At 53.1% G+C, this 27,446-nt stretch overlaps 1 protein-coding gene across 3 annotated transcripts; it reads right to left on the bottom strand.

The window, feature by feature from the left end:
• Positions 1 to 551: 551 nt before the first annotated feature.
• Positions 552 to 15,428, bottom strand: PDLIM4 (PDZ and LIM domain 4). 3 transcript variants are annotated; one of them, XM_059698331.1, is made up of 8 exons: positions 15,245 to 15,378; positions 11,977 to 12,614; positions 10,409 to 10,560; positions 6,413 to 6,494; positions 1,734 to 1,915; positions 1,371 to 1,537; positions 990 to 1,107; positions 552 to 868 (listed from the first exon to the last, which is right to left on the bottom strand). In XM_059698331.1, exons 3-8 carry the CDS (start codon positions 10,474 to 10,476, stop codon positions 664 to 666), a joined length of 822 nt encoding a protein of 273 aa, XP_059554314.1. In that variant the 5' UTR covers positions 10,477 to 10,560; positions 11,977 to 12,614; positions 15,245 to 15,378; the 3' UTR covers positions 552 to 663. The 3 variants fall into 3 exon arrangements, with proteins under 3 accessions (XP_059554314.1, XP_059554313.1, XP_059554315.1); XM_059698330.1 differs by lacking the exon at positions 11,977 to 12,614 and having other exon boundaries at positions 15,245 to 15,424; XM_059698332.1 differs by lacking the exons at positions 990 to 1,107; positions 11,977 to 12,614 and having other exon boundaries at positions 651 to 868; positions 15,245 to 15,428.
• Between the last annotated feature and the right edge of the window lie 12,018 nt (positions 15,429 to 27,446).

Below are 27,446 nucleotides of genomic sequence, written 5' to 3'. Positions count from 1 at the left end.
TCTCCGCCCTTCTTCACCACCTCCCCACTGAGCGCGCCCCCTGGTGGTGAGAGAGGGGAAGGGAGAGTAGAAAAGGGAGAAACACCCGAAGGGAGATTTCTGAGAATGCAGGGAGACAGATACTCTCCCCGAGTCACACACCCCGAGGGGCAATCCTCCTCTGGCTGCTAGGGGTGCCCCCGCTCATGCTGGTGGCAAGACCGGGCCTTTCCTGTTTGTGCTCGCCTCTGCCACACCTTTGCACACACAGTTCCTCACACTGTACGGCTCTTCCCTCCTTATTTCTCAGCTGACACCTTCCCTGACTCCACGAAGGTCAGATCCCTTGGCATGACGTCACCTTACGGCACCCCGGACCTCATTCGCCTCCCTTTGAACAGAACTTGTGACTTATGTCTGCCATCCATCCAGGCTGTGGCCTCCTGGGACAGCACAGTGCCTGTCTTGCTCTCCATTGCATCCGGTGCCCAAGACAGGCTTGGATTCTGAACAGCTGGCACTCGGAAGCCATGGCCTGCACTGGAGGGAGGTAGGCGAAGGCACTGACATGGTCGAGGCCCAGCAGAGAGAGTTTATTAGAGAGGCAGGGGCAGACGCATATTTACACGGGCCGCACGGGGCATTAAAAGAAGCAGAGGTGGAGGGTGGGGTTACAGGAGCGGCTCAGACGAGTTCCACCTTGGCATTGGGGTACACTGCCACCACGTCATAGCCCTCCGGAGGCTTGACGCGCGCCTTGGCGTGGCTCTCGCAGTACAGCCGCTCATCCAGAAAGAAGTAACCGCGCTGCTTGAGGTTCAGGCCGCAGTCGCTGCACATGAAGCACTCGGGGTGGTACAGCTTGTCCCGCGCCTTGACGATGGTACCCCTGGTGGGAGGCCGGCAGAGGGCAGCATTGGGAGACGGGTTCTGGAGCCCGCTGGTCCCGGGCGTGGGGCGCGGCAGGGGAGAACCGGGGTCGAGGTGGGGCAGGCAGGGCTGGTACTCACACGATGCCGTGGCCGCAGCGTGTGCACTCCGGCAGCCCCTTCAGGCCGCTCAGTGGGGCTCCCAGCTTGCTGGCCGTGGGCCTCAGGTTCCGGGGGCTGCCAGGTCCCTGCCGCTCCCCTGAAAGCCCGAGCGCAGGAGGCAAGAGCCAGGTGCGGAGGGGCGGAGGGGCGGAGGTAAAAAAAAAAAAAAAGGGAAACACTTCACTTCTGTGGGGTGTGGGGCTGAGCCCTTGAGCCTGGCTTTCGGGACCCCCGGCACACAGGCTGGGGATGGGGTTTGGGGAGCTCAGGGCAAGGGCCGTGCCAGGGATGGCGCAGGGAGGGGCCGATCCCTGAACACCAGGAGTGGGAAGGAAGATGGGGGAAGGGCTGGCGTCTTACCTCCCTCACCAGCCTCCAGCATGCCCTGCAGGTAGCGGAAGGAACCTGACTGCTTGGGCTCCACGGGCGCGAGGGGCTCGGCAGGCTCCTGCAGCATCCGGTACACCTCGGAACCCCTGTGGGCTCCGCAGTCGCGGCTCCGCGGGAGGCCTCTGCCTGGGTCAGTACTGGGCAAAAGAGATGCAGTGCCAACCTTCACTCTGCCTGTTCAGAGGTCTGGTGAAAGTTTCATGGTCAGTGTGCAAGCAAGCTGAGATCCAACCATCAAGTATCAGGGTCAGGATGGAACCTGGTGAGATCTGAGGGGTCAGGGCTTACGATAGGATCTAGGTGTGGCTGCAAAAACCACGTGTCCAGTCCTACCTGTGGGGTGGAGACACATGCATGGTGCTCATCTGGGCCAGTAAGGTGGCCTCACTGCTGCTGCCATTGTGAGGGACTGAGAGGAGAGGTGACTGCCCATAAGGAGATCCCAGGTCTGGCCTGCCATCTTCTGGACCAATCCCTGTGGCTGAGGGCCGCCTGCTGGTCACTGGACTGCCATCCTAGGAGAGAGAGAGGTCTGAGGTACTGGGAGACCCTCTAGGGTAGGGCCTCTGGCCACTCCTAGTACAGCTACCCCCTCCGCTATGCCAGGCCTTCTGGGATGCTGGCTGGATATCCCTGCTCTAGCATCTCTGGGTGATGGTGCCCAGCCAGGGAGGGAGTCTGTGGGTAAGGGCTGAGCCTTCGGCCTGGTTCAGCCCCCCCATCCCCCACCCCGAAATGAGAAATGCCTGTAGGAAGTCAGCACAAAACCCTGCAGACCTGAGACTCAGACTTGGCTCATGAGCCCTGTGGTGGTTCTGACCACAGTGCCGTGAGGGATGGTGTTGGGGCGGGGGCATCCCAAGAAACTCTTTTGAGGCCAGTGTGTGTGGCTTCCTTGTTGAGGTGGTCCTGGGGCCAAACCTTCCTACTTGCCAGAACTGTCCTGGATACTGGATGGGTCCATGGCTAGAAACAAAAAAGGAACTTCTGTCCTATAGCCAGGAAGGGTCACCAATCACTGTGTGCCCAAGGACCTTTGGGGAGGAAGGCTGAGGTTTACATGGGCCATTGTGAGGTCAGCTTCCTCTAGGCTTGTACCTCTGCCCCCATTTCCTGCTTTCCAGGCTAAAAAGGTGGCCTTCTGTAGGCACAGCAGATGAGGGGCAGAGGCAGGGCCAGGTTCAAACCTCCCCAGCCCACTACGCCACGGCCAGGCTGATGTCCATGGCTGAAACATGTTGAGGAGTGATGCCCTGAACATGCCTCCTCAGCCCACGAGGAGTCTTCTTATGGGCGTGGGTCTGAATGGGGTCTAGGAACCTCTGTCTCTGCAGAGTCCAGGGCTGTGCTGCCCCGGCTGCAGGCAAACATGCCCACAGCAATGTGAACACAGGCACGCACGCTCTGGCAAGTACGTGTGCATGAAGACAACACACACCAGCCAATCCACCTACATAACCTGGTCACACACACTGAGTCACATATATACACAGAGCCAGTGCTGGTCACCCTGGGGAGGACGATGGCGGCCTCCGTGGCTGTAACGAGGTTGGTGGCCAGTGCAGCCTGGCTGTAGGGTGGGGCCCAATCGTCTAGGCCATGAAGGTGGTCTCAGCCTCAGCCTGGAAGGTGACATTTAAATATCCCCTTTGCTCTACAGCAGTGGTCGCCAACCTTTCGGACCTCATGGACCACCAGTGGTCTGTTGACCACCAGTTGGCAACCACTGCTCTACAGTCTGGATGGGGACACTAGGTGGGGAGGAAAGGATGCCTAACTTGGGGGGAATAAGTCTGGCTTGGACTCAGGCTGCCTCCAGCGTTGGGGCACAGTTGAGCTTGCAGGGCTCTGCCTGACGGCCCTTGCTTTCTGCAGGCTCTGAGCTGGGCAGGAGCTTGGGTAATGAATGGGTGGACCAGCAGCTGAATGGGGGTGATACCACCACATGCCCTACCCCAACAGACAAAGCAGAGGTGCACAGGTGGGCCCCCATCAAGAAGGCAAGAGCAGCAGGAAAACACTGTCCCCATTGGCCCAACAAGAGCCCTGAGAAACCTGAGCACTCTCATATATGCATGTCTGCTGGGCAAGCAGGCGGGCAAGGCTGGCCATGCGGGCAAGGCTGGCCTGGTACAGAGGAGGCTTCAACAGGAAGGGGAAGTCAGAGGGTCCTGGAGGAAGGACCCCTCTCACCCCTACCCAGCAGGGTGTGAGTCTATTGCAGGGTCATCAGAGCCACTGCTCCTCCACAGCCACCCATGCAGCAGCCGCTCTGGGTCTGAACTCGGTGGGTAGGGCACCCATGGTGACCTCGGTCCTAGCGCTACCACTCATTCACTGAGCAAGTCACTTCACCTTTGAACCTCTGTTTCTTCGTCTGTGAAATGGAGCATGTGATGGTCTCTATATCATAAGTTCCTTGTGGGGATAAAATGGGACCGTTGCATACAAAGCACTTAGCATAATGCCTGCCACACAGCAAATGCCCATTGGATAAATAGGTGTCATGGGCATACCTGAGCCCCATTCCTGGGCTGCTCCTCTCTGTGTGGTGGTGCACTGGTACGTGCTTGCACTCTGAGTGCCTGCTAGCTGCTGATCTGGCTGTTGAGGCCTTGGTTGGGTTAGTGAGCAGAATGGGGGAAACTGTCTCCCACATGACTGTGGTCAAAATGTGAGACACGCAGTTTGGATGGAGGTAGGTGCTGAGTCCAGATGGGTAGATGGCACCTTCCAGAATCCAAGCTCCAGCTCTCTGCCAGTCTGGAGAGAACAGGATGAGTGTGCAAGGGCTGCCTGCTCCTCCATGCTTGCCTTAACCCAGCGGTTCTCAACCTGTGGGTCACGACCCCTTTGGCGGTCGAACGACCCTTTCACAGGGGTCGCCTAAGACCATCCTGCATATCAGATATTTACATTACGATTCATAACAGTAACAACATTACAGTTATGAAGTAGCAACAAAAGTAATTTTATGGTTGGGTCACAACATGAGGAACTATATTTAAAGGGCCAGAAGATTGAGAACCACTGCCTTAACCCATCACCTGGTTCTCAGCTTAAATGCCACCCTCTCCAGGCAACCTTTCCTATCACCATCCTTCCTCTGCTCTGGGCTGTACCAAGTGCCTCCTGCGTCCCCACGTGAGGCCTGAGAGGAGAGTCGCCTATAACCCTACATGGAAAGTGGGCCTGAAGCTCCTGCTGGCCCTGCCGCATCCCTCGTGGGCGTGCGTGCCAGGGTAGCTAGTGCTGGCCTTAGGGCCAACTGTGGTTTTCTCCTCCTCTGAGGGCTCCAGCTGGGCCCACCCTCCTCCCCTGTAGGCAGAGGGTGGGGGCAGTGTGGGACAATGGGCCCTGTGTCTGTGTTACTGAGGATACAGTCCTGCAGGGACGGGGTGGGGGTGTTTCTTTCGCCACCCATGGAGCTCATGACCTTTTAAGTACAAAAGGCGGGCAGCAGCTGAGGGGCTGTCCTGTTGCTTGTGGAAAATCCCTTCACTTCCAGCCTCAGCAGCCTGGTCCTCGAAGAGGTCAGGGAGGGACAGTGTGGGGTGATTAGGATGGTCAGCTGTATCTGCTTACTATGCCTGGGAACTGAGACCAAGAAGGCCTGGGTTCTGGGCCCAGCCCTCAGCCCCCCAGGTCCACTGGCCCTGAGCCTCTCCTGGAGACCGAACAGAGCAAGCTCAGGCCCCTTGGTCCTATCCACTCTGGCACGAGCCTCACACGTGAGTGGGAGGCCTGGGCTATGCTGCTCCGCTCTGCCTGGCCCAAGTGTGGTTGATTTGTCTGTGTCCCCCGCCCCCCCCTTCCCCAGCTGCCATGAGCCTCGGGTTCATGGGACCACCAGAGCAAGCTTCTGAGACACAGGTGAGGCCACGAGTCTGCAAGAACACGGAAGTCCCGGAGAGAGGACACCCAGAGCCTCTTTGTTACACTGCCCCATCCCCTCCCTCCTCACCTCTCCCCTCCCACTTCCTCTCCGATCTCTTGACAGAGTCACATGGACGCCGTAGACCCCTGGCTTCTGCCACCCCAGAACTCCTACGTGTCTCGCCCCTTCTGGAACAGGCACTCCCTGGCATGTGGTAAGCATGTGGCCTCGAGGATGCCAGCAAAGGCAAGGTGGGGACTGATAGATGGTGAGGGAGAGGCCACAGTAGATCCTTGCCTCCAGTTCAGCAAAGCCTCCATGGCAAGAGTGGACACAAGCACCCAGGAGGTGATGGCCCCACAGTTCTGGCTCCATCACATACCAGTCCAGTCTCCACCTTGCCCAAACTATGTGGCACAGAGATGCTGAGCTGGGTGGGGCTGTTTTATGCCGGAGTCTTGCCAACTGGGTGCCTCTCAGGCCCATGGCAAAAAGAGGTTGTAGAACAGCCTGGCCCCCCTCACTCTCCTTGAGGACAGCACCATGGCTGTGACTCTTGTTATACATGAAGAGGTGACTGAGCAGGTAGGCCTTTAGCCGGAAGTCTGCTAGATGCAATCCCAGGGTGGCCAAGAGAAAATTTCAGCCTTGGATAGGGCACGGAAGTACCTTACATTCAAAGGTCAGCCCTATGGCCTGAGGTTGGCTCTGGCCAGGTGATTACTCAAGGCCAGGATGAAATACAAAAATGTTCCATTGCCTGTGGTCAGCCCACAGCCTGAGGTTGTCCCCACTCTGTCCCCAAGCCTGGTGACTTCCTCCTGGTCTGGCATCACTGGGCACCAGGGTGAAACCCAGCTGGGTGGGTGGTATCCCTGAGCCAAGGCCTGGCCCAATCCCTCCCAACCACAGACACCTTAGTCCCAGAATCCAGGACTGCCTGGAGTACAGACAGAATCCCCAACAGGTGCCCATTACCTGGGGAGCCCAGGATGGGTCATGGGCATGGCCCAGAGAAGTCTCCTGCTTCAATCTGGCCTGGGGAGCTGAGAGCCTTGTAAGGACATCCAATGCAGTTAAACCTGTGGACCAGGCCTGGCCCCTCTTCCTGGGCTTGCTCTGAGTCTTTACATACCTGGGTCTCGGGATCGATGTGGATCCTGTGTGCCTGAGCCTTGCTATCCTCTGGGGCACTGGGCCAGCTCCTGCCTTCAGGCCTGTGGCAGGAATCAGGATGGTCAGATATATCTGCTTACTCTGCCTGGGAACTAAGACCAAGAAGGCCTGGGGTCTGGGCCCAGAGCCACGCAGGACCCGGCCTGACACCCTGTTCAGAGAAGGAAATTACCCCAGTGCTTTTCCCGGCACCAGAGTGGTGGCTGTTGTGGCAAGGAGACATGACTCTAGATTTGCCACCGACCTGGGATGGGGCTGTGTGTCCCTTCCCTACCAGCTGCTCCATCTCTCTCTGGTCTGATTCCTAGAGAGGGAGCTACATAAATAAGCTCAGCAAAAAGAGGGCCACCTCCCAACAGAGTGAGCCAGGCCTCACACATCAATCAGCTGGGAGCTCATCCACTCAGCCCTCTTCTGTCTGCAGCCTCTGGCCAGGCCTGGGGGTCAGGCATCCATGGGCTCTGGGGGAGGTGGAATGGAGGCTGAGGGATGTGCCTCCCTCCTGCTGATGCCGGCAGAGTCATCACCAATGTCTGCCCAGCCCAGATGGGAAACAGGCCATTAGGAAATTCCTGCTTCACCATAGAAACCAAAAGCCAAACACCACTCAGGAGGGAAAAAAACATCATTAACCTGACACAAGCAGGGCAGACAGGCCTGGAGGCTACTGGCCTGGGGCCCAGTCCTACCACTCAGTAGCCCTGTGGGAAGGCAGGCCAGGGGTGCATGGACTTTGGACTGGCTGGTGGGTATGAAGTGAGGCTAGTTAGACCAAAGGGGAATAATGTCTCCACTCTACCCCAAAAGCCTCTTGGGGTTTCTACTTTGCATCCACTTCCTGGGGTTTCTTGAGGTCCTGGGCCAGCTGCTCAAGCCTACCTCTCTCCCCACTCACAGACCTGTAGTCTGCACCCCCTCTGCACTTCCTCGCCTTTGCCTGGTCAAAGAACTGGGGCCTCTGCACTATCCCCAGTCCTCACCTTTGCCTTTGTCCATTCCTTTGCCTCCTGCAAAATACCTCTCTCCCCCACAGCTGTCTGGAGGTCTGTGGCACCAACCTCTGCTGCCCAGGGCAACACCACCACTATTGGCATCTGGCTCCAGCCCTCTCAGCTAGGCTACCTAGTGACTGCCCCAACTCACAGCTCTCACTGTGGCCTCCACCCACTGAGAACTCTGGGGATAAACCAAGGACATCCCATGTGGCTATCTGCCTTATACTTCCCTGAAGTTCTGCCCAGAAGAGAAGTACAAGTCTGAAGTCTGAAGGTCAGAGAGCACCAAAGTCCCAGAGCCCTGAGGATGGCTCAAGAAATCAGATCAGAATGAAGGGCTTCTTCATGTGTCAACCTGCATCTCCACACCTTCACTTCAGGCTGGGGAGGTGACTCCGTCTGCCATCTTTAGGTAAAGTGACAGCCAAAAGGTGGGCTGTGCAAAAGCATCTTGTACTGCACATAATGGGTAACAGAGTCCCCACCAGAGGCCCTAGGGTTGGAACTGATGCCAGGAAAGTCATGGATCTACAGAGCATGCCCAGAAAGTGGGGGTTAGCTTGAATTGTTAGACACCTGGCTTTGAGTTCCAGACAAAATAAGCATAGCAGGGAAACTCGGCATTTATTTCACTTCTCATCCTATGGAGAAGTCTGTGGAGGATAAAAGCCCTCTGTACACAAGAGGCCAGGTAGGGAAGCTGGACTGGGAAGAGCCCATGTTGGGGAGGGGGGCCCTTGGGGCCCAAGCATAGCATAGGTCCTGGCAGGAGAGAGAGCAGAGTCAGGGGTCTTACAGGTGAGAAGGTGCCCAGGAGAAGAGATGGTGGCCCAGAGAGGTATCAGGGCCTCTGTGTATCGATCCCCCAGAATCTGCATGTGTGATGATTGAGGATAGGGTGCCTGAGGACTGGACCCCAGGTTTTCACCCTGACCGAGCAGGCTTGATACATCATCATCACTCAAACCCAGGATCACAAGACAGTCCCCATTTTGGAGTCGAGGAAGCTAAGGGCTCTGAGATTAAATCACTTGGTGGAAGACAGCAGTTGCCAAGTACAGAGCTGGGACGGGAATTGTGATAGTAGAGACTGTGCTCGCACCTGCTCCATGGCCAGGCAGCATTTGGGGACTGAAACGCCCAGAGTGGAACAGGTCAGTGGGCTCCGGGCTCCATCCATGCCTGGCTTGGAACAAATGACTGGGGAAGGAAGGAAGGAAGGGGGCCCTCCACCCTGCCCCCATCCCGCCACCCTGCCTGACATCATTGCCTCTGGGAACCTCCTGACTCAGGCCTGCTGTGAGCCTCCCCCTACCCCAGCCCCAGCACCACCAGGGCTTCCCTTATTCAGCCAGAAGAGTCAAGCGAGAGGTGAGTCAGGGCCCAGGAACCCAGCCAAGTGGGGTGGCCTCAGAGGCCACTCGTGGGCAGAGCAGTGCTGACGCTTCGCCGGGCCAGCCTGAACCTCCGTCTGGGAGAGGGTGATGAATGTGATCCTGCTTTACAGAGAAGGAAACCCAGGAGCACAGGGTCATCTGGGGCACCTAAGATCCCAGAGTCTGGATGAGGACCAGCGCAGCTGAACTCCCAGGCTGGGGCCTCTGCACTGTGGGCCAGGAGGAGTGCACAAGGCCTGGGCTTACATCTGGACCCACTTAGCATAGCCAGGGGCCCTGACCCCAGTCTGGACCTGGGCCAGACACAAATGGGGGCTACTTCAGAAGCCTTCCCACTGTGTTTAATGGATCAACCCCCTCCTGCCATCTCTAAGACATGGCTAGCTGTACTGTGGTTTGGGGAGGCTTCTCCCAGTCATGTCCACAGGGGGTCATGGAAAGTCCCTGTTATCAGTGAATGTGGCAGAGCTCAGCAGTTATGCCTGACTTCACTGGATCCAGGCAAGACAGGGGGCAGGGAGATCTCAGTCTGCCATGACCCAGCCTACTACTCTCAGAACTGAGCAAAGACCCAGGGCCTGAGCATGGCATGGGACGCCCCAGGTAGACCTTCCATCCTAGACCATCTATAGGCCACAGATGGGGCTTAGTGACTGCCAGTCCTCCCCTCATGAGACTGTATAACATTACATAGGCCTTGGCATCCAGATGTAACGAGGGCAGAGGCATGGACCACAGTGGGGAGCTGGGGCACAGCAGGTATGGGGCTGGTAGGAGTGGTCAGCAGCCAAGTAGGCATGGGGTTTCTGGGAGTGAGAGAGACCAGAGGTCAAATTTTACTTCCCAACTCCCTGGCTGTGGGACTTTAAGCACCCTCTAGTCTTTCTTCCTTTTGAAAAAAAAATATATTTTTATTAATTTCAAAGAGGAAGCGAGAGATAGAAACATCAATGATGAGAAAGAATCATTGATTGGTTGCCTCCTGCAAGCCCCACACTGGGGATCAAGCTCACAACCCAGGCGTGTGCCCTGACTGGGAATAGAACTGTGACTTCCTGGTCCATAGGTTGACACTCAACCATTGAGCTACGCTGGCCAGGTACCCTCTACTCTTTCTGAGTTTCAGTTGTCTCATCTGTAGAGTGGGGCCTATATTAGGTTTTACTTTATCAAGTTGATTCAGGACTAAAGGAGGTGTTGGACAAGTAACCTCTTTGGTCATTAAGCTGGTCATCTAGGGGCGAGGAAAGGACTTAAGTCTCCCCTCCGGAGGCTACCCAAGGTCTTATTTCAGCCCTGATGTTGAGCTGCTTCCCCCTGCCCTAAGCTCCCAACACACGTCCAGCCCAGCGTTAAAGGGGGCTTCTGTTTTTTAAGTCATCGCCATATCCAGTGCCTGCCAGGCCCCTGTGAAAGTGCTACTCCTTAGGTCTGGGGTGCCTGGGCGCTAAAGCAGAGAGGCTGTGAGGCCCAGCACACCCAGGATGCTGGCCACCCATAACTTATCCTCCCCTGAGGTCACCCCCCTCCCAATTATCCTGGCCCCGCCTTCCCTGTGCGTACCTGCTCACGGAGAGCGTGAGGTGGTCGTGGCAGCCCTTGATGCGGTTCTGCGCCTCCAGGTGTGTCATGAGCTCTGTACTCTCACCATTGATGGCCTGAATCAGGTCCCCAGGGCACAGGGCAGCCAGTGCAGCCTTGCTGCCAGCATGGACCTGTGGGTGGACAAGTCAGATAGCTAGGCATTCGTCACTATGTGGCCTTGTGTAGCCTCTGCTCTGAACATCCCAATTCCAGCACCTGGAGGCCTGGTGGGGTGTTAGGGCATATGCGAGGAGCTTCCTCTGGGCTGGGACAAGCGGGACGTTACTCCTGCAGCCTGCACATGTGCCCAAGGATATGCAAGGGACACACAGGGAGGCATGTGCTCCTAGATACATACAAAGCATGGACATTTCACAAATCACGCCACCCAGCCAGATCGCATAGCAACCCCTTGACCGACAGTCAAACCCTTAGTGACCTTGGCTCCCTTCCTGTTTCCTCTTGTGCCCACCCCACATTCACCTCCACCCACCCACACTCTATCTAGGTCATCGGAATGTCCAGGGGGTCCTCCGGGCACCAGGTGTCTCTCACCTCCACGCTTCTGCAGATGCTGTTCTCTACCTGGAACATTCTTTCCTTTGATCCCAAGTCCTAATGACCAGCCTACTCCTCCTCATCCTTCAGGTCTCAGCAGAGAGGCTGTGTCCCCTGGGAGCCTCTCCTCTGGGCTCCCACCGTACCCTGTACATCCCCTGTACCATTTTGCTCCCTTAACATTGCTGGTGCCTCCCTCTAGGTCTGGGCCATCACCTCCCCAGGTATGTCCAGGGCCATCTACTTCCAGTTCCCAGCCTGAATTCCTGGGTCACAATTTTAGCCCCACTTCCCTGCAGGACAGGCACTCACTCAGGCCTCCCCAGTGTCACTACTGACCCCAGAGGATCAAGTGGTATCCACAGCTTACAATGCTGGTCCCCTGATGAGGGCTACTTGAGGCTGGGGACAGGCTCACCAGAAAGCCTGAGTGGGCAGCCTAGGAAGCCCTTCACCCATCCCCAGTCCTGGCACAGCCTTTGGAAAGGATGTTAGGCACCCTCATTCTCACCCAGTCCCTCCTGGGTGCTCTGCTGCGCCTCCGGAGCTGCCAGTCACCCTGTTCCTATTGGTGGGGGTGGGGTCTTCTGGAAACCTGGCTAGGTTCAGCGTCGCTAGTGCTCAGTAGTGAGTGGACAACACTGAGGTGCTGGCAGCTCCTTAGCTGGAGTCCTGGTGTCGGCACTGCCCGAGCTGACCTACCTTGCAATAAGCTGCCCTGAGGAATGTTCTGGAGCATGACACCCGCAGCCACCTGCCACCATTAATGTTCACTCATAAGGTCTTGGTACTTGCACAGGCCTGTCCTCCATCCCATCCCTCCTGAAGGCCCCCTCTCCTCACGGATACCTCCTCTGTGACATGGCCTAGGCTCGGCGCTTTACCCATAACTAGCTCTTGGCACCCTCACAAGCACCTGGTGAGACGGAGGCATTGTCATCCCTACTTACAGACAAAGAAAGAGAGGCTCAGGGGGAGGGGCGCCTCACCCGGGCCCCACACTGAAGAGGAGTCTTCTTCCTCAGGGGGATGGCTGCAGGATGACTCAGCCAGCACAAGGGTGCGTTCAGGCCCCTGTGGGTGGGGGAAGTTCTCGAAAGCAGAGGTGGCTGGAACTCCTGCCAGCTCCACTAGTCCGGAGAGTTCTGGTCAGAGAGGCGGGAGGCCAGGAAATGGTGACTCTCCCCACTGACTTTCCATGCATTGTCTCATTAATCCTGAAGGCGAGCCCATTTGCTGGGTGAGATGGCCGAGGTCCGGAGAAGAAAAGGACACTCAATTGGTAAGTGGGAGTTAGGATTTCAATCCCGGTCAACTGCTTCCAAGTCCTATGCTCATAACTACTGTGTGTTTTTCTGCAAAAAGGGAGATTGTCCCAGGTAGAAGGATTGGCATGTATAATGGCTCATTTGGGAGCGAGAGTAAAAATAAAAGCAGGCTTGTGGCTGAAACATCATTCATGAGAAGAGAGTAGAAGAGATGAAGTCAGAAAAGGAGCTGGGGCCAGACTTGTGGGCCTTGTAGGCCCAGGTGAGAATCTGGCATTTCTCCTAGGTGGATGGGAACCATGGAGGGTTCTAAGCAGGGAAATCACAGGACAGAGTTGAACTCAAGCCGATCCCTCTGGCTGCAGAGTGAAGGATAAACAGACAGAAGGGAGGGAGTGAGTCAGCTGGGAGGCTGGGACATGAACCAGCCCCTTTACCTGTAGCGGCTACTACCGCCCCAGCCCCTGCTCCACTCCACCCAGCCTAGAGGCTGGGACGGGCGAGGAGCCAGAGATCAGGTGCCATATTTTCCAAAGAGTCCCAGTCAGCTCCAGAAAGGCCTGGATTCCTGTCCCTGCTCTGCTTCTCAGGGTACCACACCTTAGCCCAGCCGTGGGCAAACTACGGCCCGATCCGGCCCGATCCGGCCAGTTTGAAATGAATAAAACTAAAAAAAAAAAAAAAAGACCGTACCCTTTTATGTAATGATGTTTACTTTGAATTTATATTAGTCCACACAAACACTCCATCCATGCTTTTGTTCCGGCCCTCCGGTCCAGTTTAAGAACCCATTGTGGCCCTCGAGTCAAAAAGTTTGCCCACCCCTGCCTTAGCCTCTCGGAGCCTCAGTGTTCCCATCAATAATGTAAGGCCAGAGGGAGTTCTTCTAAGGGCTGCTGTGAGGACGAACTATTTGAGACAATCAGGACAAAAACCTCCCGTGGGGCGTCGGGCACACAGTGATGCTCATTCCCAGCACCAGTTGCCGGGGAGCTGGGACCAACACCCTTCAGGGTGTGGCCTGGAACACTGTGGATGCACCCAAGCCAGCAATCACTGCAGTCTGTGAGGAAGGAGCCCTGGACAATGTTCTTTGAGACTGTGTGAGCTAAGGTTGCAAGGTCCCAGCTCTGCCAGGCTGCCAGCCTCCTCCCTGTCTGAGTGTAGCTGTCCCTTCTGGGTGGGAGAGGCCCTGGAAGCACGAGAGGGTTGGGTCTTGAACCCCCGGGGTGAGGACACTCCCATTTATCCTCAGTGTCTGCAAACCTGCCCTTGAGGTATCTGCTGGGCAAGCTGTGGCCTGTGCCTCCCCAGCCCCATAAATCTCCCCAGATCCCACCCAAACCCAGGCTCAGCCATCCTGGCTCCTCAGGCCTGAGCTGCTGCCATGTGACTTTGGGGGACAAGGGGGGTTTCTTCCAGGCAAACCATCTCCCAGCCTGCCTGCCTGCCTGCCTGCCTGCCAGGGGCCTGCATCACTGTCAGCTCCAAACAAGGCCGCCGCTGCCGCCGCTGTGACGTGTGGAGGCCTTTCCTTGCAGGCAGCCAGCCGCGTGGGCAACAGATGTCTCTGCTCCCTGCCGCCTGTGGCCGTCAGCCGCCGCCACTGAGCCTGTCAGCAGCCTCACACCCAGGATGCCTGGCCCACCGGCTAGTCTAGCGCCCCCACCAGCCCACCTCTGTGGACACACAGCATGACATACACAGGCAGACACAGATGCTCACCCCCTCCCCCAGCAGGGCTCCCTCAGGAAAGTGGGAGATGAAAGGCTCCCGGATATGTAGCCGGCCTACCTCCCTCAGCCCCAGGGACCTGGTGGTGTGGGGTGAGGGCAGATGTGGGAGGCCTCCCAGGACAGCTGGGCCTGCCTGTCACCCTGGCCCCCAGCAATGGGATTCCATGATTCCACACTCCACCGGGTGCCCACCCCGCTCCCAAGAACTGGAAAGAAGTGTCTGAAAGTCCAGCCAGCTTGGTCCGGCCCCCATGGCGAGAGGTGGCAGGAGGGTGGGGGAAGGTGACTCTCAGTTTCCCCGGCACAGGCCCCTGAAAGGCCAAAGCAGCTGTGCGGGCGCAAGGGATGACTCTCAGATGCCCTCCGCTGCTTCCCTCCAGACTGGGAGCCCCCAAGGGCAGGGCCTGGGCTCTCTCCTCTTCTGTCCCTGAGGCTGGGACCCCCAGGGGCTGAGTCTGGGTCCCGGTGCCCCAAGGCTGGGTCAGGATCCCATCTCCCCCAGGATGGGCACCCCCTCTGATAGGGCCCGAGTCCTCTCCTCTGCTTCTCTGTCCACAGCCCAGCCCGGGGTTGTGCCCCTTCCCTCCCTCCTCTGACCTGAGCCTGGGGCAGAGCGTGGTCCTGGAATCCTGAGGAACTGGGCTGAGGCTAACCCAGCCCCTTGCCTTGAGGGGAGAGGTCTCACAAGCTTAGAGCCAAGTCTCTCTTTTTCCTGGAAACCACAGATTCCTCCTGTTACTTCCCCTTAGGTCACCTGAGGTCACTGATGAGAGACTGCCCAAAACCAGTGTGGGGGAGCCTTCTCTTTTCAGATTCAGGGAGGACCCCAGCTCAGCGGGCAGTGACCTTTGATAAGGGGAGGGGACTCTCAGTCATTTTGCTCCAAATCTTTAGGTTGGGTTCAGTCTAAGCAGGGTTGCCGAGCTTCTGTAGATCTGTCCAAACCCCTGGCCCGCGACTGCGGTCCGTCCTCGACCTGCAGCGAGCCCCCCAGTGAGGCCAGCAGGAAGGCTGATGTGTGAACTCGTGGGGTGTTCCTCCAAGGGACAGGCAGGCAGGCCCAGCAGAAGGAAGGAAAAGGGGTTGGGGCGACACTGCCCAGCCGGGAAGCCTCCTCTATATGCTGCGGGTCACCCAGGCCAATCCTTCGCCTTCGAGCCTCAGGACCGTCGGGGATCCGGGTCCCGGGCGGATCGCGAGGACCAAGTCTCGGATCCAGGACCGCCCCGCCGCCCCGTGCCCACCGGACTCACCCGCGAGATGGTGAGGGGCGCGCTGAAGTCCCGGCCGCCCACCAGGCGGAAGCCCCAGGGCGAAGGGCCGCGCAGGGTCACGGAGTGGGGCATCGCTGGCGGGAGCCGCAGCCGGAGCCGAGCGGACACTGAGGATCGCCGCCGCCGCCGCCGCCGCCGGGACGCCGCGCCCCGCCCCCGGCCCGCCCGGCCCGGACCCCGCTCCGCCCGGCCCCCGCCCCCGCTCCCCGCGCTCCCGGATTGGCCCCGCCGCGGCCCCGACCCTCCCACTTCAGGGGGCTCTGAAGACCCGCCCTCAGCCCACGCCGCCGGCCGCCTCGCACCCCCTCCGGGTTCCCGGAGACCCCGGGGCTGGGACGGCTCCGACGTCCGGGATCCTGCCCCGGCTTGCGCTGCGCGGGCCGCGGACCCGAGCCCGGCCGCGGGAGCTCCGCACAGGCCCTTTGAAGTCACTCCTATGGGGCGGCGCCCAGCCCGGGAGGGATGGGCGGGGGGGGGGGGGGGGGAGGGCAGGTGGGGGATGGGGCCGCGCCTTGCTCAGTAACCTCCTCCAGGTTCTGGCCGGCAAGCCTGCGCCCCCACCCCTCGGTGCGCCAGTCCTCAGAACAGCGAGCACTGTTGGGGAGCCCTGGGCCTGAACGGGCCTAGGTCAGGGACACAGACCCAGCATGACAGCCCGCGCTGCCGAGTGTGGGGGCGGGAGCAGAAAGGTGCCCAGCCTCGTTCCTGGAGGCCAGGAAGGCTGTCTGGATGAGGTGACCCTGACTTGAGTCTAGAAGCAAGATGTCTTGTCTTGCCATTCAGGTGTCGCTGCTTCCCCGGGGCACTGAGCCTTCTCCCGCAGTTCTCTCCCGTCCTGTCCTCCTTTGCAAGGAGCTGTTTCCACCAGGTTCCTGGAAAAGGAGCAGCCAGGATGACTGGGGTAGCAGCTGTCCCACAAGCAGGGGAGTGGACTACCTTCACTGGGGGCCCTCCCTGGCCCTCTCTCCACTCTCAGCCATGCACTCCAGGACATCCCTGAACAGCCTTTGCAGGCGCCATGGCGTGGCCATCTGGCTCTCCTGGTTGCATCCGGGCAGCAGTGTTTGCTTCGCCAGACTCTGAGGAGGTCCCTAGTTTAGTCATGTTTGGACAACCCGGTGTCCCCCCTTAGCCAAGTTCTGGTCAGGGCTCTGTCCTCTGGAGGCTAAGAGGCTGTGGCCTGAGATGTGCCTGGGAGTCGCTAACACCCACAGGAGAACTCTGCTTGAGAAGCAGGAGCCTAGGGTAGTCTAAGGAAAGCGGCACCCTTTGGGGTGGAACATGGATGCCTCTCTGGGGGATGGGGTGCTGCTGTCTGTTGAGCTTACAGAGAAACACGACTGGTGTGTGTAGCAGTGGTGTGTGTGAGTGTGTGTGCGGGGGGGGGGGGGGGGGGTGTCCACACCCACAGAGCATCAGCCATTAGGTGGCACTCAATCCTGTGAGGTGGAGCAGGTTTCCAGGGCCCACGTGGACAGAGTGGGAGGGGCAGCAGGAGAGTTGGTCTCTGGATGGTCTCTTAGGCCAGAGGCTCCTTAGGACTTGGACCTCACTGGATGGCTTGGAGAGTGGCGCAACCACCCCTATCACCGACTGAGGGCTAGGTGCACAGCTTGCCGGGTGGTCAGAGACTCCGCATCTGGACCCCAAGAGCATTGTGAATGTAGATGGTACAGAGCTTTGCTGGGTGGGAGAGGGGACCTCAAGAGTCTATGGAAGTTCCTACCTAAGGCATCCCATAGTGGATACCTGAAACTCCTCCTTAGACATTGCTTCCTAGGGACTGCCAATCCCCTCATCCCCCCAAATCCTTTCATTGTTTTCTTCTTTACTTCCATTTGAGAGTGTATATCACCCCCTTCCAGGAGTGGTCCTCCTGAATATGAGTTCCCTAGCCCCTCCCTCAGCATCTGGGCATTTAGTCCATCTCCAAAGGCTTGTCTCACAGGGTAGCAGATGGGGGTGGGGTGGCAGTGACTCTTCTAGGATCTGGTACATGAACTTTCCCATCTCATTGTACAGTTTCTGAGGCAGTTGTAGGGTCCAGGGTCCCCACAGTAGGTTGTTGATGACATCTGTACTTAAGAGGATATCAGAGGCCCACTTCTGATAGGCCTAGGCTGGGCTGTATTCCTGGAGACTAGCCCTTCTTAGGGGCCACACTGAGCTCACTCCTGAGGAACCCTACATCCAACCCATCCCCAATACTTTCTCCAGGAAGCCCTCAGAATTTTCTTTTCACTCTTAATGACCTTGTTCCTAGGGGATCGCTATGTTGCTGAATCTCTATCCTGCTGGGGCACTAAGTCATAGGGCCTATCAGAAGGGAGGCAAAGGGGTTGGGATATGGCATAGGCAGTTACAGGGGCTGGGAACCCTCTCCAAGGTGGAGATAGTGGTAGCTGGGTCATGCCTCACCTCTGCCCTCGTGGCCTTCACTTGCTCACTGCACATCCCACCAGGCATCTGTGCTTTTGGGTATAACCAGACTGCTCATCTCATGCATTCTTTATCCACTCAACAAATATGTATTGAGTACTTTCTGTATGCCATGGCCTATGCTGGAATCAAGAGATCCGTGGGGGCATGGGCCGTGTCTATCTTATTTATGTATGTTTCCCCAGCACCCAACAGAGAGCCTGGCATACAGAAGGTATTCAAAAAACATTTGCTACTAACAATATTATCACTACTATGGGAATTCTTATCTCAGCTCACCCCTTGGCCACAGCCCAGAGAAAGGCAGGGAGGGCACGAGGAGGCCAAGGACAGGGAAGACTTTAGCTTTGCTGCCTTGGAGACCACACCCAGTGGCCCTGTCCTTCAGGAGAGCCCCAAGTGTATCAGGGCACTGTGCCCAGGTACTCTGTGCCCGGCCAAGTCAGTCCAAGGTCAGAAGAAACCACAGTGCGTTTTCCTCAATGGGCTGGCAAATTCCAGCAGAAGCAGATGCCCTTGGGAGATGGCCTTGAGGCTGAGCCTAGGGAAGGATAGGGAAGGGCCGACAGGAACAACCTTAGGTTGAGGTTAAGGCCAACTCAGTGGACTGCCCAGCCTTCGGTGGGGGGTGGGGTGAAGTTGATGGAGCAGCCCTTGAGAATACCTTCCTGTGAGGTGCTAGGCCAGGGGCTGGCCAGGGAACTCAGACCCTGACCTGCCCTGCCCTGGCACAGTGGCCAAAAATCTCTGGGTGGAGTCTGCCCCATTTAGGGTCAACTACTAGGGGCTTCCTTGAGGGCCCAGCTCCTTCCTCCTGGACAATAGCCTGGATTCCAAGGGGATTGGAATCCCTGACGGGCTTCCCTCTTCATGGGATGCCCAGTCCAATCCAGGCTCCCAGAGGGCAGCAACAGAAGAATCTGAGAGGCCCCCATTATTGTGTTGTCTGTCTAACCCAGCTCCAGGTCCCAGGGCCTCTGGCCACCAGGGATCTGCTCTCCAAGAGGCCTGCTGGTCAAGGCTAAGAGCCTGTGAATCCGTGGGATGGAGGGATCGGGGGCAGGGCTGGATGGGGCAGCCTTCTACAGGGCTAGGACTTGGCCCTACAGTGATAGGGAGCCAAGGCAGGTCCTAGGTAGTGTTTGAGGGGCTCGGAAAGGCAATCAGGGGCATGGACACCAAAACACATCCAAAAGGAAGGTGTGGGGTGCTGTAGCCTGTGAGGCAGGTTGAGGGCTGATGCCCCACATATCCTGGCATGACAGTCAGTCAAGGAGGCAACAAAGCCGGCTTTTGAGCTGCGTGTGTGCAACAGAACATACAAGGGAGGGTGTGCCTGTAACAAAGGGAGTTTCCAGGCTCTAGTTTTGTGCCATTTGATCCCTCAACAAACATTTATTGAGTGCCTGCTGTGTGTCTAGCCTAGACCTGATGGACGAGCATTGGAACTGTGGTGGGGACTCCCCACACTGCCGCTGCCCTGCCTCCTCTGGGGACTGAGAGGTCAGAGGCTCTAGAGCAGCGGTTCTCAACCTGTGGGTCGCGACCCCTTTGGGGGTCGAACGACCCTTTCACAGGGGTCGCCTAAGACCATCGGAAAACACATATATAATTACATATTGTTTTTGTGATTAATCACTATGCTTTAATTATGTTCAATTTGTAACAATGAAAATGCATCCTGCATATCAGATATTTACATTACGATTCATAACAGTAGCAAAATTACAGTTATGAAGTAGCAACGAAAATAATTTTATGGTTGGGGGGGTCACCACATGAGGAACTGAATTAAAGGGTCGTGGCATTAGGAAGGTTGAGAACCACTGCTCTAGAGGGAGGCAGTCTCTGAGGGTCCCAACAGGGACAAAGCTGATTGTGACAAATGGAGCCTAGTTACTGGCCCTGAGCCAAATTCCAGGGCCAACACAAACACAGAACCAATTCCCACCAGGAAACTGCGCCTTCGGGAGGACAAGTGACCACCCCAAGCTCACATAGCTTTTAAGCGGTTGATCTAAGCTTCTAAACAACATTAGACCTTGTGTTGGTGACTTTATACTCTGCCCCTTGCACCAGGAACTAGACATGTCTCAGTCATCTGCAATCCCCAACAGCACCCCTGTCAGACCTGCTTTGTCACTGTTTTCACAGAGGAAACCTGTCTGCGCCGGGACCCAACAAAGGGACTGCCCTACAGCAGGGTGGAGGCTGGTTTACCCAGCTGCGCCCCAGGAAGCCCTGGCCCTAAGGCCTGAGGGTGGGGGGTGTTGGGAGGAGTGGCATCTCACACAAGGGGGTAGGCAGCAGGCAGGTGAGAGACAAAGGAGGCTCATCCCAGTCCAGGCAGGGAAGTGACAGAACAGGCGGCCCATGTGATCGAGTGCTGTGCGACTGGGGGCTCAAAAGGCAGCTTTCACTGGCACTACGATCTCCCCATACCTCAATGGTACCCCCATCCTTACCCTCCCTCCTACTTCTCTTTCAGGCCAGAAGGTGTAGGCCAAGCATGCCAAACTCAAAGGCTAACACGGGCAAAATAAACAAGGTTTAAGTTTATGTGTGCCACAAAAAAACAAAAGCTTCAATTTTCATAGAAACGTAGGTTTATTTCGATAGAGACATGCTGAATACCAAGGGCTGAAATAAATGAGTCATCGTTAACATAAAATAATAGAACATTTCAATAAAAATTAGTATTTTTTCTTGAACATTAACTTATCAGACACTGAACAACTGCACAATTTAATAAGCGTAACACAAATAAACCTATTTTTCTTGTTCTCTGAAAGCGAAGTATTTCCTGTTGTGCACACCAAATAAGTCAGTAGAAGACTAATGACATGGCAATCAGCTGCTAAAATATTCGCTGCTAGTATTAGTGGAGAGAAATGATGCACCTGTGTGTAAGGCACGTAAGGAAAATTAACGCAACACAATTATAGTAATCAGTTATTAGCAAACATTATAGTTCGTTATTAATAATTATGTATAACAGGATATTGTAAAAATTAAGTTAGGGAGTTTTTATGAAAACGTTTCTTACATACCTTTATATTGGCTGGGCCACAAAAATATTGGTTGTGGGCCGCATGTGGCCTGCGGGCCACGAGTTTGACATGCTTGGTGTAGGCAGCCTGCTCTAGGTCACTCAGCCTCCTGTAGCTCCCAAATAGAAGTCCCACCCATTGGTTCTCAGGTTTCCAGCTTCCCCTGATAGTTGAAGAGTTCTAGCAGCCGGCCACGCTGGTCCCTATGTAGAGAAGGTGCCTCGTTTTGCAAATCACTCCTCCAGGTAGAGAAGCAAAGGGATCAGGGAGCAACTGGACTATGTGCTCATTCGGTGCCTTGGACACTCACAGTGCTGGCCTGACCATCGCCATGCTCTGGGTCAAGCAGGGGACGGAACCCTGATCATTTTGACCCTGGGAGAGAAAAGTCTGTAGGTGCAGTTAAGGCTCTACCAAAAGCAGAGGGTTGATGAAGAGGAGACAAGTGTGGGATGCAGCACAGGAATCCAATTACCAAGGCTCCTCAGACACATGGCTAATCGTCTGTCAGCTTGGGACTGACTCCTGGCACAGCTTAGCTCTGCCCCAGGCCACCTATCTAGAGACACCTACATTCAGCAGCGGCCTGGCAAGGACACTCTTGTCTCCTGGCTGAGGAGCCCTTTCCTCTTCCTGACACCAGACTGACATCCAGGGCCACTCAGAGGGCTGGAGAAATCTAGGCCATTTCCATATTTCTAGGCTCTCAATAAAATGCAAATGGAGGAAATGTGAAAATAGTGTTTTAAGAATGATAGCACATGCACCAAAAACAAGCAAACATCAAACAATCTAATTAAAAATTGAGCAGAGAGGAAAACCAAGATGGTGGCATAGGTAAACACCGGAGAATGCTGCCTCGCACAACCACTTCAAAAATACAACTAAAAGATGGAACAGACATCACCCAGAACCACAGGAAAGCTGGCTGAGGGGAAATTCTACAACTAGAAGTAAAGAGAAAAGCATACCGAGATTCAGAGGAGGCGCAGTGCGGAAGTAAAATACTAAGGTGCGGAGGTGCGTGCGGAGTGGGCTGGCGGCTGAGGGCGCGGTTGTCATTTTCAATCGGGAGAGAGTCTCAGGCTCTGGGCTCCAGTTCCAGGTGAGTCTCTGGGGACTCAGACTCAAACGGGAGAAGTGGGACTGTCTGGCATCGGTTGGAACTCGAGGGCAGCTTTCTCTCCGAGGTACTTGCAGCGGTCTCTGGGACACTGAGCGGCAGAGCCTCTGGGGACGGGACTGAGAGCAGCCATAACTGCTCGCTCTGTTGATGCCCTGGGACCCGCCCTGCCCAAGCCCTGCACAGAGGCATTTGCTGGTTAGCCTCAGGCAAAGGCAAGATTAGCACCTCCCTAGAGGACAGAAGTTCTCCCACTGCAGACACAGCTGATTCTCACAGCCAGTTGGCCTGGAGGTCAAATCCCCCCCAGTGTTACCTACAACAATCAAGGCTTAACTACAACAAGACTGCACACGAAGACTACTAGGGAGTGTACCAAGAAAGCATAAAAAATGCGGAGACAAAGAAACAGGACAGAAATGGAGGAAGGCAAGATGCTGGATATAGAGCTCAAAACCACACTTTTAAGGTCTCTCAAGAACTGTCTAGAAGCCGCCGATAAACTTAGTAAGGCCTTCGAAAAGACTGGTGAGACCGCCGATAAATATAGTGAGATCTTCAAGAAATCTAATGAGACCCTCGATGTTGTGATAAAGGACCAACTAGAAATTAAGCATACACTGACTGAAATAAAGACTCCCAATAGTAGACCAGAGGAGCGCAAGAATCAAGTTAAAGATTTGAAATGCGAAGAAGCAAAAAACACCCAACCAGAAAAGCAAAATGAAAAAAGAATCCAAAAATACAAAGATAGTGTAAGGAGCCTCTGGGACAGCTTCAAGCGTACCAACATCCGAATTATAGGGGTGCCAGAAGATGAGAGAGAGCAAGATATTGAAAACCTATTTGAAGAAATAATGACAGAAAACTTCCCCTACCTGGTCAAAGAAATAGACTTACAAGTCCAGGAAGCACAGAGAACCCCAAACAAAAGGAATCCAAAGAGGACCACACCAAGACACATCATAATTAAAATGCCAAGAGCAAAAGACAAAGAGAGAATCTTAAAAGCAGCAAGAGAAAGAAACTCAGTTACCTACAAGGGAATACCCATACGACTGTCAGCTGATTTCTCAACAGAAACTTTGTAGGCCAGACAGGAGTGGCAAGAAATATTCAAAGTGATGAATACCAAGAACCTACAACCAAGATTACTTTATCCAGCAAAGCTATCATTCAGAATTGAAGGTCAGATAAAGAGCTTCACAGATAAGGACAAGCTAAAGGAGTTCATCACCACCAAACCAGTATTATATGAAATGCTGAAAGGTATCCTTTAAGAAGAGGAAGAAGAAGAAAAAGGTAAAAATACAAATTATGAACAACAAATATGCATCTATCAACAAGTGAATCTAAGAATTAAGTGAATAAATAATCTGATGAACAGAATGAACTGGTGATTATAATAGAGTCAGGGACATAGAAAGGGAATGGACTGACTATTCTTGGGGGGGGGGGAAGGGGTGTGGGGGATGCAGGAAGAGACTGGACAAAAATCGTGCACCTATGGATGAGGACAGTGGGTGGGGAGTGAGGGCGGAGGGTGGGGTGGGAACTGGGAGGAGGGGAGTTATGGGGGGAAAAACGAGGAACAAATGTAATAATCTGAACAATAAAGATTTAATTAAAAAAAAATTGAGCAGAGATCCTGAATAGACACTTCTCCAAAGAGGACATACAGATGGAGAATAGACATATACAAAGATGCTCAACATCACTAATCATCAGAGAAATGCAAATTAAAACTATAATAAAATATCACCTCACACCTGTCAGAATGGCTGTCATCAATAATTCAACAAACAACAAATATTGGCAAGGATGTGGAGAAAAGGGAACCCTCGTACTGTTGGTGAGACTACAGATTGGTGCAACCACTATAGAAAGCAGTATGGAGTCACCTCAAAAAATTCAAAATAAAACTGCCTTATGACCCAGTGATTCCACACCTGGAGATACAGCCAAAGAAGCCTGAAACACTAATTTGAAAGAATACATGCATTTTGTTCATTAAAGCATTATTTACAATAGCCAAGATATGGAAGCAGCCCAAGTGCCCATCAGTGGAGGAATATATATATATATATATATATATATATATATATATATATATATATATGTATATATATATATTGACATATTACTCAGCCATAAAAAAGAATGAGATCTTATTATTTGAGACAGCATGGACGACCTAGAGGGTATAATGTTAAGTGAAATAAGTCTGTCAGAGAAATACAAATACCATATGATATGTGGGATGTAAAGAACAAAAGAAATGAACAAACAAAACTGAAACAGACTTATAGATACAGAGAACACACTGATGGCTTCCAGAAAGAAGTAGGGGTTGGGGGATTGGGTGGAAAAGGTGAACGGGTTAAGAAGTACAGATTGGTAGTTATAAAATAGTCACGGGGATGTTCAGTGCAGCATAGGGAACATAGTGAAGAATATTGTAATAACTATGTATGGTGCCAGGTGGGAACAGGGAATATCGGGAGGAGCACTTTGTGAAGTACATGACTGACCACTGTGCTCTACACCTGAAACTAATACAAAATAATACTGAATGTAAACTGTAAAAATAAAGATATTTATTTTAAATAAAAGGATATGAATCTGTGTTATTGCAGTTTTCTTTTTTCATATATGAAGCCCTTTTTGAAGTTATATAACTTTTTCATTTTGTAGGAGAAAAGCACTGAAGCATTGGCTCAGACATATCTAGGTTTGAATCCTAGTCCATCACTGTATGAACTTGACACATACCATTTCTAGCCTGTTTCCTCAGTGAGATAATTCAGATAATACTAACTACTGGAATTGGTATAGTAAGTCACAGCACCAAATAAATACTCACTGGTTACTTAGAAATAGTAGCTATTATGATAATGATTCATTCATACAACAATATTAAAGGGTCGTTTAAAAACCAAGCACTATTTAAGGTACAGAGAATAAGGCCAATTTCATGAAATCCTAGTGTTTGTGGAGACTCTAGTCTTTTAAATTGTTGGTATTCAGGTTGAGTGGAGCCAGCAAAAATAGACAAGAGTTTGTTTGAAGATCATTAGTTATCCCCTTAGCTTCCTTATGTTTCCCGACAAAGTGCCCTAATAAGATCATATAATCCCAACCTCTCTCACCTTGTAACAGCAACATTAAGTGATGGTGTAGTCATTCCCCTGAATAGAGAACACCTTAGGGCGGGAAGGAGAAAACATGTAGCTGTCGGTAGAATAGCGGTTTATTTATTATCTTGGTGTGGAGTGGTTGTTATTGTTGCTGTCGGTGTTGTAGTTGTTGTTTTCTAACCGTTTGCCTGTTTGTGTTTAAAGTGATAGTTTATACCATGCTGACATTCTGCTTTGGAAAAAATATTTTCAATACCTGTGACATTTTCATAAGTAGATAACTATCTCCCTACGCCTGTTGGCTTGGTAGGGCAATAGAGCCAAAGCTGTTTCCTCTCATTGACTATTAGTACACAGCTCAGTCTGCTGTTTTTATTCTTCCATAGCAGAAGGATAAGTGTGCAAAAAGCTGGAAAGTGTATTCTTTGGCAAGTAAGGAAAACAGAGGTTTAAATGCCCAATTTCCAAAAGAGTCCTATAAAATAAAAACCCAGCAACTGTAATGGCAGAATGACCATAATGACCAGAGACCAGATGACCATGATCCCACGCCCCAACCAGCCTCACCCCCCAACAGGGACTCCCCAGATTGGGAGTGGGGCCAGATGGCAAACCACCCCTGGCCCCTGGCCCTGGCCGGCCCTGCCCCCTAGCTGGGACCCCTACCTGATTGGGGGTGTGACCAGCCTGCAAACCACCCATGGCCCCTTGCCCTGGCAGGCCCCACCCCCAAGTGGGGCCCTCACCGGTGCACCAGGCCTCTATCCTATATAATAAAAGGGTAATATGCAAATTGAGCCTAATGGGACAGCTTGACCAGTCACAATGAGGCACACTGACCACCTCTTGGTCCCTTTCCCCCTCCGGCAGGCTTCAATCGCCCGATGGTGAACAGGGATGGGTGGTGGCAGGGAGAGGGGCCAGCTGTCGGCAGCTGGGGAAGATGGCCCTGATCACAGGCCAGGCCTAGGGACCGTACCTGTGCATGAATTTCATGCGCCGGGCCTCTAGTCTCATTATAACTGATTGAAATTGTTTGAAATTTTATTTAGTAAAGAAGTGTCTGGGAACAGTCTGGGGCTAAATATTACATGTACATAAATTTTAAGTGAATTAAACTTTTAAGTATACAAAAGAAGGTTTGATAAAGTATATAATAAAAAACAACTCACATATTAAATATATTTTTCCCTGAATGGTGTTACTCTGTGTTTTTTACTTTTTACATACCTTTAAGCCTTTATATATTTTCCAGGGTCACATTCCAACAGCAATAAAGCATGCACAATCTTTATAATGAGAAAAAGATTGTAAAAAGAAACAAAAGTAATATATACATGACATCTTTATTTTTAGAAATTACTTTAAATTAATTTTAAATGAGCCTTTTCAAAAAAAATGTGTGCCCTTAAGGTCGGCTCAGAAACAGGCTGGGAATCAATCACGTGCTCTAGTTTCCCAAACTTCCCTCATTTGTACTGTTATATTGTCAATCAGTGAGCTAAATACAGGAGACCCTAACAAGCCAATTAATTAGGAGTCTTTATTAATGTCAGTGGGCCCAGAGGGAGATGTGTCCCAAATTTCTGAACAAAAACATGGAGGAAGCGTTCCCTATTTATATCTTTCCCAGTCCTTTGTCTCCCAAATATGGGGGTTCTGGACCTTCTGCAGATTTTACAAAGAGCTCTGTGTAAGTTATTTTTGCAGGCAGCTTGTAACCTTGAGCACATAACTAATAAACAACTGGCATGAGAGTATGGGAGTAGTATCAGCCCCTTATGTCAGATAGCTAGCCTGCAAGATCAGACAGCTAAGTTTATCATCTCTATTATTCAAGCTAAAAAGCAACATTAATTCACAGAACAAGGCACTGTCTAAAAAATAACAGAGTTGATTACATAGAACAAGGGATCATTTAAAAACAGCAGAGGATTTTAAACAGTAATTTTACAAAATAAAGATTATTATGCTTCAGTACATCAACTTCATGCTTTTTTGCCAAAATCTGTGTATGACCTTTATCATATATATTTTAAATCTTATCTTTTTTTACTTCAAAACATTGAAAATGAAATAGTATATCCCAATCCCACCTGGAAAATGGTGATAATTTTCCATGAGAAAAGGAAAGCATCAAATAAATAGAATTAACATAATAACATTAAATTCCAGTCAAATACCATTTCTCATTCAAAGGTTCTGATCTTGAGGTTTGATTCCTTTTTGTTTAAAAAGGAAGTTTACCAAGATCTTGAGGGGGTTAAAGATAACCCAGCATCACACTGTGAGTTTCTCTTTGTAACAACTAGAAATGCTAAATTAGACTTGAAACGTGTGCATCTATATTAATCTTGAGGCCCTTGCACGCTGCCTGGGTGAATTGTCGTCCTCTCTTGCCCTCTGGCAGGGTGAATGGAATTCCTTCCTTC

Source organism: Myotis daubentonii, chromosome 5 (genome assembly GCF_963259705.1).
Source record: "Myotis daubentonii chromosome 5, mMyoDau2.1, whole genome shotgun sequence".
Taxonomy (NCBI): domain Eukaryota; kingdom Metazoa; phylum Chordata; class Mammalia; order Chiroptera; family Vespertilionidae; genus Myotis; species Myotis daubentonii.
Note: the sequence above shows the minus strand (reverse complement) of the source record. Positions and strands in the feature narration are given on the sequence as shown.